Source organism: Bos indicus x Bos taurus, chromosome 18 (genome assembly GCF_003369695.1).
Source record: "Bos indicus x Bos taurus breed Angus x Brahman F1 hybrid chromosome 18, Bos_hybrid_MaternalHap_v2.0, whole genome shotgun sequence".
Taxonomy (NCBI): Eukaryota; Metazoa; Chordata; class Mammalia; order Artiodactyla; family Bovidae; genus Bos; species Bos indicus x Bos taurus.
The window spans coordinates 43,591,952-43,604,627 of NC_040093.1; the positions used below are offsets into that span (position 1 = coordinate 43,591,952).

Here is a 12,676-nt window from a genome sequence, read left to right on the forward strand (position 1 = left end):
TTTTTAGTCGTGCTCTCATTGTGTGCAGAGCGGCAGTACTGGAACAATCCTCTTAACAATTCCTGGAATGTAACAGGGACATTCTAGTCCTTGGTACCAATAAAGCTCAACTCTCATACAGCTCACGGAAGGGTTAAAAACAGAAAGTCCTACCCACTGGTTTGCTCTGATGTTTCTGGAGATATTGTCACTGGATGTATCCTCAGTAGAATTCTATTCAACACCTCTGTCTTTAAGTACAAAGCTGTAGGCTGTAGCAGCTTTAAGAAACATAAGTATCCCTTTTTTCTGCTGCACAGTATCTGTGTGTGAAATTCTCTAAAGGGGTTTAAGTATTTACCCTGAACACTATCAGACGGTTTCTAAAATTTTCCTTATCCAGTTGCAAAAACACTTCAAAGAGAATCATAAACAGAGTCCTTTGTGCTTTCCATGCACATTCTGCTTCTAAGGCTTAAGCCTGAATTCTCTTGGAATTGGAAATTTCTTTCCAAATAGACAGAATTCACAACACTTTTTTTTTTCTTAATTCATGATTAAGTCTGTAGCAACAAAGGAAAAAAATTAGAAAAATCTGAGAGAAACCCAGAAGGCAATCAAAGGAATCCATACCTGTTCGAAATTCATTGCTAAATTATCCATACAATTTTCCCCCAGATATTTTACTTTTAATATAACAATACAGAGGTGTGGAAGTGGGGGAGGAGGTGGGGGAGGGAGGCAAATGGAAAGAACCAACCTTCAGGGAAGACATTTAAGGTAACAAAAAGAATGTGAACCCAGGATTTTAAGCCACTATAGCCAAAAAAGTGGCTTTTTTCTTTTCTCCAAATTTCTAAAGCTAAACATAGACTATCCCCAGAGCTCAGAGTCTGCACGCGTAATTTGAATTGTTGGGTGCTTGCGACTGTCTGCGTGCCTCCAACCTGTGCTTCTTCTGACTCACTCAGCACTGGACCAAAAGGGGAAAAGGAATTTAAATTTTCATTTAAAACCACTAGACATTTCACACCAGATTCTAAATTACTGTAATACGCTTTGCTTCTATATCAGAAATGCTAATTCTGAAAAACAGAAGGCAGGATTAATAACCATTATTAATTTAGCAAATATATTAAATAAATAAATAATAATATAAACAATAAATAGATAATTTAGCAAATATATTAAATTAATAAAATTAATATTATTAATTTAGCAAATATAATTTAGTATATGCACTAACACTAAAGGCAAGAGATATGTAAATATATATATATACACACACACGTATAAGTTAATGACTTCACCATTCATAAGACAAAAAAGATCAATATTTATATTTATATCATTTTCTTCCTCACACCCTTAAAAATTGTTAATCCTGGAAGCTTAAAATGAACTTAGCTAACTGAACTATAATATGATGGCAAACAGCAGTATACCCAGGATATATTTCAGGATGTGAAAAAGCAGCCTTGTTCCTTTATTCAGTTACAAAGAATTTAATCTAAAGCACTGTGATGATAGCTTCATTAATCTCTCCAAAAACAAACAAACTGGCCCTGGCTCCATCATTCCCCACCTCTGTGTAACCTACACTACGGAGGGCTTAGCTAGACAGCAGCGATCAGGCTCCGCACTCGGAGCCTTCTCAGATGATTTACACGGGCCAGAATGACAAGCTAAAACGCATGACTCATCTTGAAATTAAACTATTACAACTGACTTGTAAAGGACAACTTTCACATTCTTAAGTACCTTTCTCTCTTAAAACTTTAACAACAAAAAACGGGTAACAGTCTGAAATAAAACACCTACTCATTTTCCACGTCTCCCTGCTCTCCCGTGCCAAATGTTAACATAAATGGGTAGAATTAAATGTAGCCGATAGCTTACCTAACATAATTATATGTTGTGTTTTACACTGTTTCAAAACAGATACATTAAAATAATCCAGCCTTGGCTCCAATCCACTAAAGTCAATAAAGGTTATTAAGGCCAACTGCCATATAAATGCACGGCTATCCCAGGGTGAGGAACTGTCAAGACAGGAAATGCAATTCAAAACACTGAAAATGATCAGGATCTACCCTTCTCCTCTAGAAAAACAAAAAAAAAATTTAAAAGCCATAAAGGAAGGAGGAGGAAATTTCTCTCCACTACAAAAATCATCTGTATTCTGAAAATGTTTACTCTGGAAACTCTCCTAGAATATTCTATTGGGTTATATACCAAATTGACCTCTTTTTTTTTTTTCTTAAGGTCAAAAGGCAAGGAATAAATGTCATCAATTTAGAGGACATCACATCTAGCATTCTTTTCTATATCTCAGTGAACTTGATAGTGTTAAAACATTTTTTATAGGTAAAATAAATGTCAGTTTTGCAGAGTGCGATACCAGACCCTATGAGACAAATGGCCTATCCGCTGAATCTCTGGCTGCAGTAAGACTTCCTCACCTCACAGGAGAGTTGAGCTTTTCATATTTTTTTTTTACCCAGAAAGCAAAGCCTGTGCACTTTCTTTCAAATGGTAACTCTCTCTTATCCTGAAGAGTCTCCCTATAACGTGCTAATCTCAGATGTGGAGTGGTGGGCTAGTTTAAAAAATAAAATAAAATACAAATATTTGAATAGTGTTAGAGTGTCATCATACCTTCCTGAAGAGCAGAATTGAGAGGAACAACTAGGCTAAGTTCCTGGATTATAAGAAAGGGTTCTGGTGCTTTGGGGCTTAATGGCTCATAAGTTCATGCGGTAATATTCAGGGGAAATGTGATATTTTATCAGAATGTCATTCAAATATAAGGTTTAACATTTACATCACAAGAGCATGCCCAGAGAAGAACTATCCTCAGGGGGAAAAAAAAAATGGCAAGAATAAACAGTGTGATTAAAAAAAAAGGTGCTTACTGGAACAGGGGATGGGCAATGGAGGCTAGGGGAGTCTTAGAGATAGCTGACTAAACTTTTTAAAATATGTGACTGGTTATGACATGTAAAGCAATTACCATTAATGGAAGAAATGTGATTTCAAAGCTCATTTTCCGTTCTTCTTTTAGATCCTACCTGAGACTATACCTTCCAACCACAAAGGGGAAAAAAAAAAAGAACACAAAGACAGAGAAGAGTTACAACACAAGTCTCTTCCCCAGTACGAGGGCTGTCAAAGGTTGCTTTAATCACAAGCAAAAGGTGAAAAGTAATGTACATATTGCCTGAGGTTTTTTTGTTTTATTTTCTTGTCAAAGGAGATCGATGCTATGTTGCACAACAGAAAAAGTGCATTAATTAGAGAAATCTTTCCACAACACATACGCAACAAATGCAGAAAACCATAATGATAAAGAAGAAGCATTTGTCTAAAAGGATCATCATATTGAGTCTCGTATTCCCTGGAAGCCAAGTGAGTGCATTCAGAAAGGCTGTTTGGATTAGTCTAATTCTATAGAATCCAAATGTGCACCAAACACTGCACTTTTTATGTTAAATTGCTGTTGAATTTGTTAACCCACAACTGATTTCCTGTGTTATGGAATCTTGGAGATTACAGCTAACTTGAAGCAACAGGGATAATTCTGGACAGTTAATGGTACATTTGTCTGCATTTTCTTGAAAGGCTTAGTTAGCATCCGGGGGCCTCAAACTGGTAGCTCAACATTGCCCCCTACTGCTCACAAATGAAAACATCGGAGGCAGACTGGTACAAAGTAGGAATGTGACCGACCAGCCAGTGCCAGTTCCATCCCCACACAACTATCGGTTGGCACGGCACTACCAGTCACAGGATCAGAGATTTTTCCAAGGATCATTCTCGTCTCTTCCAATAGCAAAAGTACATTGTTATGAATTTGTTAAAAGTCATTACAAAAAGGCTTGAAGCAATGCTTACATTTAATTTAGAAGTGTCATTCCTTTTATCTTGGCCCAAACCTTCACTCTGCTGATAACCATCATCCTTAGACTTGCTGAGACACAGAGCCCATTGATTTCACTCAGAACACTCAGTAACACCATACCAACTGCAAGGAAACTGGCTCTGGCCAATTCCCAAGACTGTTCTTCTTTTTAGTACTTTTACACAAGAGTTATGAAGAACAGATAGTTTATCTAATGTGCTAGCACCACCAAATTAAACATATATATATATATAACTAAATAGTTAAAGTGAATTCGTAATGAACATCACTGGTAAGCTCACAAAACCAAAGATTCCACTTAAAAAAAAAGAAGCCCTTGAACAAAAGCAATTCAAAAATATATTTTTAAAACACTACAAGTGAGTTTCTTTCTTATTTCACCAATTCTAATTGTTTAATTGTTACAGTTTGCCAACTCTAATTCAAAGAACTGTTAAATTACAGTCCCAAAGTCAAACCTATACCTTAAGATCAAGGTTCAGCAAGTAAAGAAGTTCTAACTCGTACATGCCTGCTAAGTCGCTTCAGTCATATCCGACTCTGTGACCCCATGGACTGTAGCCCGCCAGGCTCCTCTGTCCATGGGGATTCTCCAGGCAAGAATACTGGAGTGGGTTACCATGCCCCTCTCCAGAAGATCTTCCCAACTCAGGGATCGAACCCACGTCTCCAGCGGCTCCTGACTTGCAGGTGGATTCTTTACCGTGAGCCACCAGGGAAGTTTCTAATTCATGTAGATAAATAGATAAAACCAGAATTACACAGTGAAAAAGAAATTCTCTCAAAATAAACCTGCCTTTATATATACATCCCAGGAAAAACTGGAGCATACTCTGCACAGCCTAATTTTAGGAAGAGAACTAGCAGGAAATTTCAGCACAAAATTTTCATCACCTCCAATCCAGTTGCACAATGCTCCATTTTGAACTGATTCATGTCTTTGGAGAAATCAATTTTTGTGATACTTTTAGTACACTAAAAGGATTACAACATTCCTTCCCCTAAACATACATCCATGAAAAGGTGTGGTTTAGAGATTTAAGGAAAAGGCTGGATGGCCGGGACTTCTGGATTCTGATTCGGACTTTCAAACTGGGGTGCCAATCATGGTTGTGACTTGGTATTTTCATTATTATAAAATAGGGATTAGCAAGAACTACCCATTTCTCAAATTGGTTCACTGTTTCTAGCACATCTCATAAAGTCTGCACAGCAGTACTCTCTCAAGAGTTTAGCAGGCTTTTATCACTTTTCCACTACATTCCAAACTTGATGATCTGGAGGTAGAACAGTGAGGTGGTGCAGGGCATGACCCTAGAGCCAGTCTTCCTGAGTTCTAACTCCAGTTCCCCGACTTAGCTGTATGACCTTGAAGAAGTTAGGGAAACCTTTTGTGCTTCAGTCTCCTTGGGCTTCCCTGGTGGCTCAGAGGGCACAGAATCCGCCTGCAATGCAGGGGACCAATCAGTTCGATCCCTGGGAAGATCTGCTGGAGAAGGGATAGGATACCCAGGCCAGTATTCTTGCCTGGAGAATCACCACGGACAGAGGAATCTGTGGGGTTGCAAAGAGCCGGACACGACTAAGTGACTAACACACAATACAACAAAAAACTCTCTGTGTAAAATGGGAGAAAAATACCTACTTTATGAAATTATCATAGAAATTAAATTATACATGTAATATTTAGAATAGTGTATGGAACTGAGTAAGTATCATGTGTGTGCATGCATGCTCAGTCACCAAGTTGTGTCTGACTCTGCAACCCCTTGGACTGTAGCCCACCAGGCTCCTATGTCCATGGAATTTTCCAGGCAATAACATTGGAGTGGGTTGCCATGTCCTCCTCCAGGGGATCTTCTCAACCCAAGGATCAAACCCATATCTCCTGCCTTGGTGGGTGGATTCTTTACCATTGAGTCACCTGGGAAGCCCTTTTGGCATTATTACTACTATTTAAATTTAGACTTAACCCAAATGGCCTCAATATACCTTCCAGTGAGAGTTCCTACGACACATGCCCTGAATTCCATGCTCTGGTCACATTGTACTTCCCCCCTGGTGATCTTGTTCTTACAGTGACCGGAACCTAACACTTCTCTCAGAATGTCTTATGCAACCAACCCTCCTTCTCCCCACCCAAGGTCCCCAAAAGCCACATCTGTTCTTCACAACTGTCCCAGCTCCAATGCTCTGAATTTAATACTTCTGCCTCTGGATGGTGATTTTTTTTCCTTTAAATCTCCATTACAGGATTTCATTTGAGTTAATGTAACACCTGGCTATATTCACGCTTCTCCCCTTGTTAAACCGAATGCAGTAGTTAAGGGCACAAGCTCCAGAGCCAGGCAGCCTGGGATTCAATCTCCCTCTGCCACTTACTCCGTGACCTTGGGCGAGGCACTTCATTTCTCTAGGCCTTGGTTTTCACATCTATAAATAAACAGTTTCTGCACCTCACCAGACTGTCATAAGAACTTTAACAGTTTAACTTTAAAAGTTAATATAGGGAACACTCTTAGAATAGTGCCTGGTGCCTATAAAAATGCAGATGAAGTTTAGGAATTATTGCTGCATGGTTCTCATGGTCACTTCCCGACATATGTCTAACATGGTGCCTTGCACATAGGAAAAATGAGAAGGGAAAGTCACTCAGTTTCATGTCCGACTCTCTTTGACCCTATGGACTACACAGTCCATGGAATTCTCCAGGCCAGAATACTGGAGTGAGTAGCCTTTCCCTTCTCCAAAGGGATCTTCCCAACCCAGGGATCGAACCCAGGTCTCCTGCATGGCAGGCAGATTCTTTACCAACTGAGCTATCAGCGAAGCCCTGCATGTAGGAAGTGCTCAGTAAAGGTTCACTGCACTGAACTCAGCTTGTGCTGATCAAATCTTGGCTGTTCCCATTACCTTACAAAGAGTAAGTAGAGTGGATTTACAATGTTGTGTTAGTTTCAGGCGCCGACCAAAGCCACATATACCAAAGCATATATATATATATATACACACACATATATAAACTTATTCTTTTTCAGATTCTTTTCCATTATAGGTTATTACAAAATACTGAGTAGAGCCCCCTTTGCTATACAATAGATCTTTTCTGATTATCTATTTTATATATAGTAGTGTATCTATGTTAATCCTAAACTCCCAATTTATCCCTCCTTGCCTCCCTTTCCCCTCTGGTAACCATAAATTGGTTTTCCATGTCTGTGAGTCAACTTCTGTTTTGAAGATAATTTCATTTGCATCATTATTTTGGATTCCACGTATAAGCTATATCATATGATGTTTGTCTTTCTCTTGCATTTACCCAGGCCAAGGAGGCAGCCAAGGACTGACAGAGCACAACATCCCAAGAAATCCACTCCTGGATACTTACCAACCACTCCATCTTTCTCCACATCTCTTCCAGCTGACTCATGGGCTGACACCACCAGTCAGTGCACTTTTTGTATCGACTGCCTTGAAACCAAAACTGTCTCAGCCATTCAAACTCGACCTGGGGATCATAAAGACAAGACCGTGGTTATAAAGTCCCCATGATGGACAATCAAGGACAATGAACTTCGTCATTCAGTTCTCCTCCAGTAACTTCACAGCCATAGGGTGAGAAAAAGAGGAAAACTCAGCCTAACCAGTTCCCAATATAACTCAAAGTCTCTGGAGCCTTTTAACAAAGTCAAGGAGGAAGTAGACATAGAGCTTAGTGAGACAACCCAGGTCAGGCTGGGGAGGGGGTTTTCAGTCACCGTTCATCACTCAGACAAGAGGAAGCTATCGGTCAATCACAACAAATCCTGAGATCCTAAAGCACATGACAGCCTGCGCTGTGTAGGGTGGGAAAGGCAAAATCAAACAAAATATGTTTTCATTAAACATCTTTATTAAAGATTAGTACTGTAAGAAGATCAAACCAGGCAATCCTACAGGAAATCAACCCTGAATATTCATTGGAAGGACTGAAGCTGAAGCTCCAATACTTTGGCCACCTGATGTGAAGAGCTGAGTCACTGGAAAGACCCTCATGCTGAGAAAGATTGAAAGGAGAAGAGGGCGGCAGAAGATGACATCGTTAGAAGGCTCAATGGACATGAATCTGAGCCAACTCTGGGAGACGGTGAAGGACAGGGAAGCTTGGCGCGCTGTAGTCCAGGGTTGCAAAGGGTGAGACACGACTTAGTGACTGAAAAACAACAACAAAAAGAGCAAAACACAGACACGTATCAGGAGGCACCAATTTTAAGTATTTTTGGATCTAAAATAAACAAAGAATTTACCCATGGGCCAGGAGGAGCTGGCAGGAAGGTGTTCATGTAACTGAACAATATAATTACGGAGGGACACATTACACCTACAGAGCCATTCAAACTGTCACTTTCAATTCAGTCAGGGCAAATGACAATAGGTAAAAAGCACAGTAAAGCCACTAACCATTTCTCTTCCTTCCTAAGAACCTACTACGGTAAACTTCAAATATTTCTCTCCCGAGCACCCTTTCACTCTAGCCAAATCCCATGATTCATCTGGTAACCCACTGCCTTTCCCGGTCTCAGTCCACGTGGTCTGGGTAGCGCTCTACTAATACCGGGAGTGGAACATGCAACCCTATCTGAGCCCATCAGCCCACCACACTTCTCCAGCCACAGAAATGGGCTTGGGGGAGACAGGCATATGATCAATCAGAGTAAGACTGTCAGAAGATTCAGGAAAAGGATTCTGCAACCATTTTGCAGAATGGGAAGAATGGAGGCAACGCAGTAGGAAGCAGCTACAAGATGAACAGATTAAAAAACCAGGTCCTAGTCAGATCAGCTGACTCTTGATCAAGTTATTCCTGAAGCCCCTTTGGCTTAAACCATTTCAGGTTGAGTTTTCCACTTCCTGCACTGAAATAATTCCAACATATGTAGGTGAGAGACTAACTTAAGCTTTAAAAGAATAAGAAGTTGTTTCCTATGTATTTTCTATCACTTATCTTCAACTTGAAAAGCAAATTTTACCATCAAAAGTACAACTTCATTCATCCCAAAGCTCTTTTTACTTCTGCTGTCTAAAGAAATGTAGAGCTTTCACAGCTTAATATTGGTTAAGGTTGGCTTTACTAAGGTAATCATGTTCCATATACAGGCACAGAGTTATAATAGTCTTCACCTGTTACCACAAAGAATTTTTTGTTTGTTTATCCATGCTGAACTTTCATGCAAACAAAAGCAACTTGTGAAGATTTAACAATGGTGAAAATCACTCAAATAACTAACCTGAGAACACCAAGTCATATGAAAGGGTTTTAGTTTACACTAACTAAATGTTTGTTTGATATGTAGAACCGATTTCAGTTAAAGCTGTTTAAACAGGGAAAAAAGGGAATGTAGACAATATTCAGACAATAGCTGCTAAACCTTATCTGTGGTATTAAAAGACAGTGGTTAACGGGGGTAAACTTAACTGCTTTGAAAGGAAAATGAATACAAGTGTAGTTCAACTTCTCTAAAAATACAGGTTTAACAACATTATTTATTACAAGGGAAAAAAAAAAAAGAGTTCTTTTTAGATTTCACATGAAATTTGTTGACATTACAGGAACAGCCTGTCAACAAAGCATCAAGCCTCTATGTTAGGGAGAGTTGAAAGGGTTTTGCTTTTAATTTTTTTATAATCTTTGGGCTGGTTACTTCCATTATGAGAACAAAACATACAAGCCTTGGCAACCATGATATCCCAGGAAACAAAATAATTATCGTTTGTAATTAGTTCATTCAGCCTGTAAAGGTACAACAGAGTCTGGATTTCAGTAAATGAAAGCTCAAAAGAGTGGAGAATACTTGGAAACTCTGCTATAGGACAAGGAAGCAAAGGAAGACCTTGTCCACTTTAATAAATAATGATGTTCACTTCCTCTTTAGATGCCCCAACTATCTTTTGAAGCAGACAGTGTCATGGTTAAGAATAAAGTCTCTGGAGTCAGTTCTAGGCTCTACTCCTGAACAGCTCTGTCATCTGTAAAATAAAGATAATTACATAATCACCACATAGTTTTATGGTGAGGATTAAGTGGGTTAATAATGAATAGCCAAACATGCCAGACACTTGGGAGATACGAAGAATACAGACCAAAGGGGACCACAAGGCCCAGCAGTCCTTGTCCTCAAGAATCTCACGATCTTATGAAATTTTTGAGCAAGAAAAGTTTTAACAACCCTGTCAATTCATGCTCACCCCCTGTTCCACTGAGGCCGGTCCAGGAAAGTTCAACCCCTGAAACTTATACCCAACAGAGTTTTTTTTCAGGGGTGGAAGTCCTGCCCATGAGATACAATCTTTGTGGGCATGAAACCCACTGGCATGCATTTTAATCAACTCCGTAACCTGGCTTTTTCACTTTGACATTGTGGGCAAAAACTATTACAGGATATTCATCAAATGCTGCCCTCTCCAGTTCTAACATTGCCAAGATAAGCAGTTGGCACTTTCCTTAAAATTAATTAAGAAAGCAAAAAATATTTCCATCTGCCTGATTCAGTTTGAGTTACCAAAATAAAAGCAGTCGTCCACCCTTCTACCCCAAAGTCTGCTGATGAGGAAGGAAAGAGGCAGGGCAGATGCTGCACAAAACCAAAGAAAGGGTCAGGACTCAGAATAGAGCACAAATCCTACTACTTCAAGGCTGAAAAGAATCAGTATCACCGTACTGGCTGACTGACAATGGTCTAGCCATGACTAGAGGAGGCTCTTCAACCCTTCTCCAGGGGGTAGTCCCTCCCGCCAGGCTCTCAGCTTCTCTTGAGGTACCGTCATTGTTCATGATGCTTTTAAACCACACTCCCAGGTCTCAGACATGCACTTAATGGAAATTCACTATGATCTGATCTTTGGCGTAATGGCAATACAATGATACGTAATACCGACAGTGTTGGAAGGAACTCTGACAAGTCTAGAGAACGTGCAGGATCTTGAAGGGCCTTCTGAATCGTCAGAGAAAAATGAACACATGTTTCCAACAGTGTTAGTTACGGAGCTGTGACCCAGAGAATCACCTCTTGGAACCTTTCTAATTCACCTGCACCTGACTGCTCTGTGGGATAGTCAAAAGAGAGGTCAATCAAGAAAAGCTTTCTCCTAGAAATGTTTAGAAAAATCTGAAGGTGAAGCACAAGCAGAAGCCATCTGCCGACCTGAACCATAGTCACTGGGAACTTAGGCAATGGGGAGCAAAGCTTATAAGATTCCCAAATCACATTTCTGAGTCACTACATCACTGTACAGTTGGAAATCATTTGCATCACTCTTACAGGTAAGCAAACATCACCTACTTCTGCCAAGTTAGTTTCAATCCTTGGTTTGATCCCAGGTCAGCTTATGCATGAGGGGTGGGAACTTGCCCACAGGGGTAAATGTCTCACTGTAATAAATAAAATAAGTGTTTTCAAGCAGAAAGATATTAGAATGATATTAATATCTAATATTAGGTATTAGAACAGGGAGAGATGCTAAGGTCCAATCTACAAAGAGTTAATCCATGAAAGCCTTTTACCAGGTGTTCTAAGGAAGATGCAGGTCTGATCAGGACAAAATGAGAACCAAATGATGACATCAAATAGTAATGGGTTGGCCAAAAAGTTCATTTGACCAACATATTATGTTCATAACATCTTATGTTCGTAACATCTTATGGAAAAACTTGAATGAAGTTTTTGGCCATGGAAAAACTTGAACAAACTTTTTGGCCAACCCAATACATTCTCCTAGAGGAAATTTACTAAGTGACAAGAATGAATTCCACATTTGATAATTTTTAAGAAGGAAAAGACTATTATATAAACACAGAGGAAAGTTCTATTAAACTTGACCAAAAATATGTTTAAGCATCTTAATTTGGAAAAACAATATATCCTTCAGGTACGGAGTTCCAACCTCCAAAGTCCCCAAATTGCTTAGTTAGAAACTATCTAAGACAAGGAAAATCAACCACAGTTAAACCTGCACAGCCCAGAAGTCTGCAGACATAAAACCAAGGGCTTCATCCTATAATTAGTCCAGCAAAGGCCTTTGAGAGAGAGGAAAGCACACAGTGAGAAGTGTGGAAAGGGTTCTGGGCACTCCTGCTCTCATTCACACAACAGAACGCAGAAGAGTGTGAGCATGCCAACTCGCAGGGCGAAAGAAGAGCATCTGATGATGTGCCCTGACATATGGAATTCATTCTGAAAGCAAGGACATGACCTTGAAGAATCAAAGACTGGGGGACTAGAGAAGACTGGTAAACATGCTACTTAGATTTAAGACCTCCCCATTCAAGCCGAGGCTAGCCTCAAGGGGCTAACATTTCTGATACATCTCTGCCCCATCCCCACCCCACTAACATATACAATGTCAAAAGCAGCCAGCCACTTTCTGAAGCACATGGGTTCAGATTACAGTATTTTCCCTCTGGTTAGATAAACAGTGTGATTTTACAGACAACCCCCACCCATCACTGGTAACAAAACATCGCAGTCAGTCACAGAAGACCAGAAAGGATGGAAAAGAGCCCACATACGTGTTAAAGAACACATCCACCCCGGTGCATCGCTAGCAGGCTAGCGATCCTAAAACAGTAGGGTGTTTACAGAAGGCGATATGGAGTGAGACAGAACTTTGCATCCAAGTCTAACTGACTGAGGTCACTGGGCCCACAGATGCTTCTCTTTCCTCAAGTTCTAGTTCTCAGCAGTGTCTCCAGCAGGAATTGGTGGCAGAGATCACAGGCTACTTAGCAGACAAAAGGGA

The 12,676-nt window shown here is 40.0% G+C and overlaps 1 protein-coding gene across 3 annotated transcripts in view; it reads right to left on the bottom strand.

The window, feature by feature from the left end:
• FTO (FTO, alpha-ketoglutarate dependent dioxygenase) overlaps window positions 1-12,676 on the bottom strand; it is a 424,120-nt gene that overhangs the window by 231,470 nt on the left and 179,974 nt on the right. For all 3 annotated transcript variants that reach the window (XM_027513571.1, XM_027513570.1, XM_027513572.1), the window contains one exon: window positions 7,290-7,409. In XM_027513571.1, the coding sequence (XP_027369372.1) occupies window positions 7,290-7,409 (120 nt within the window). The remainder of the gene's footprint in view (window positions 1-7,289; window positions 7,410-12,676) is intronic.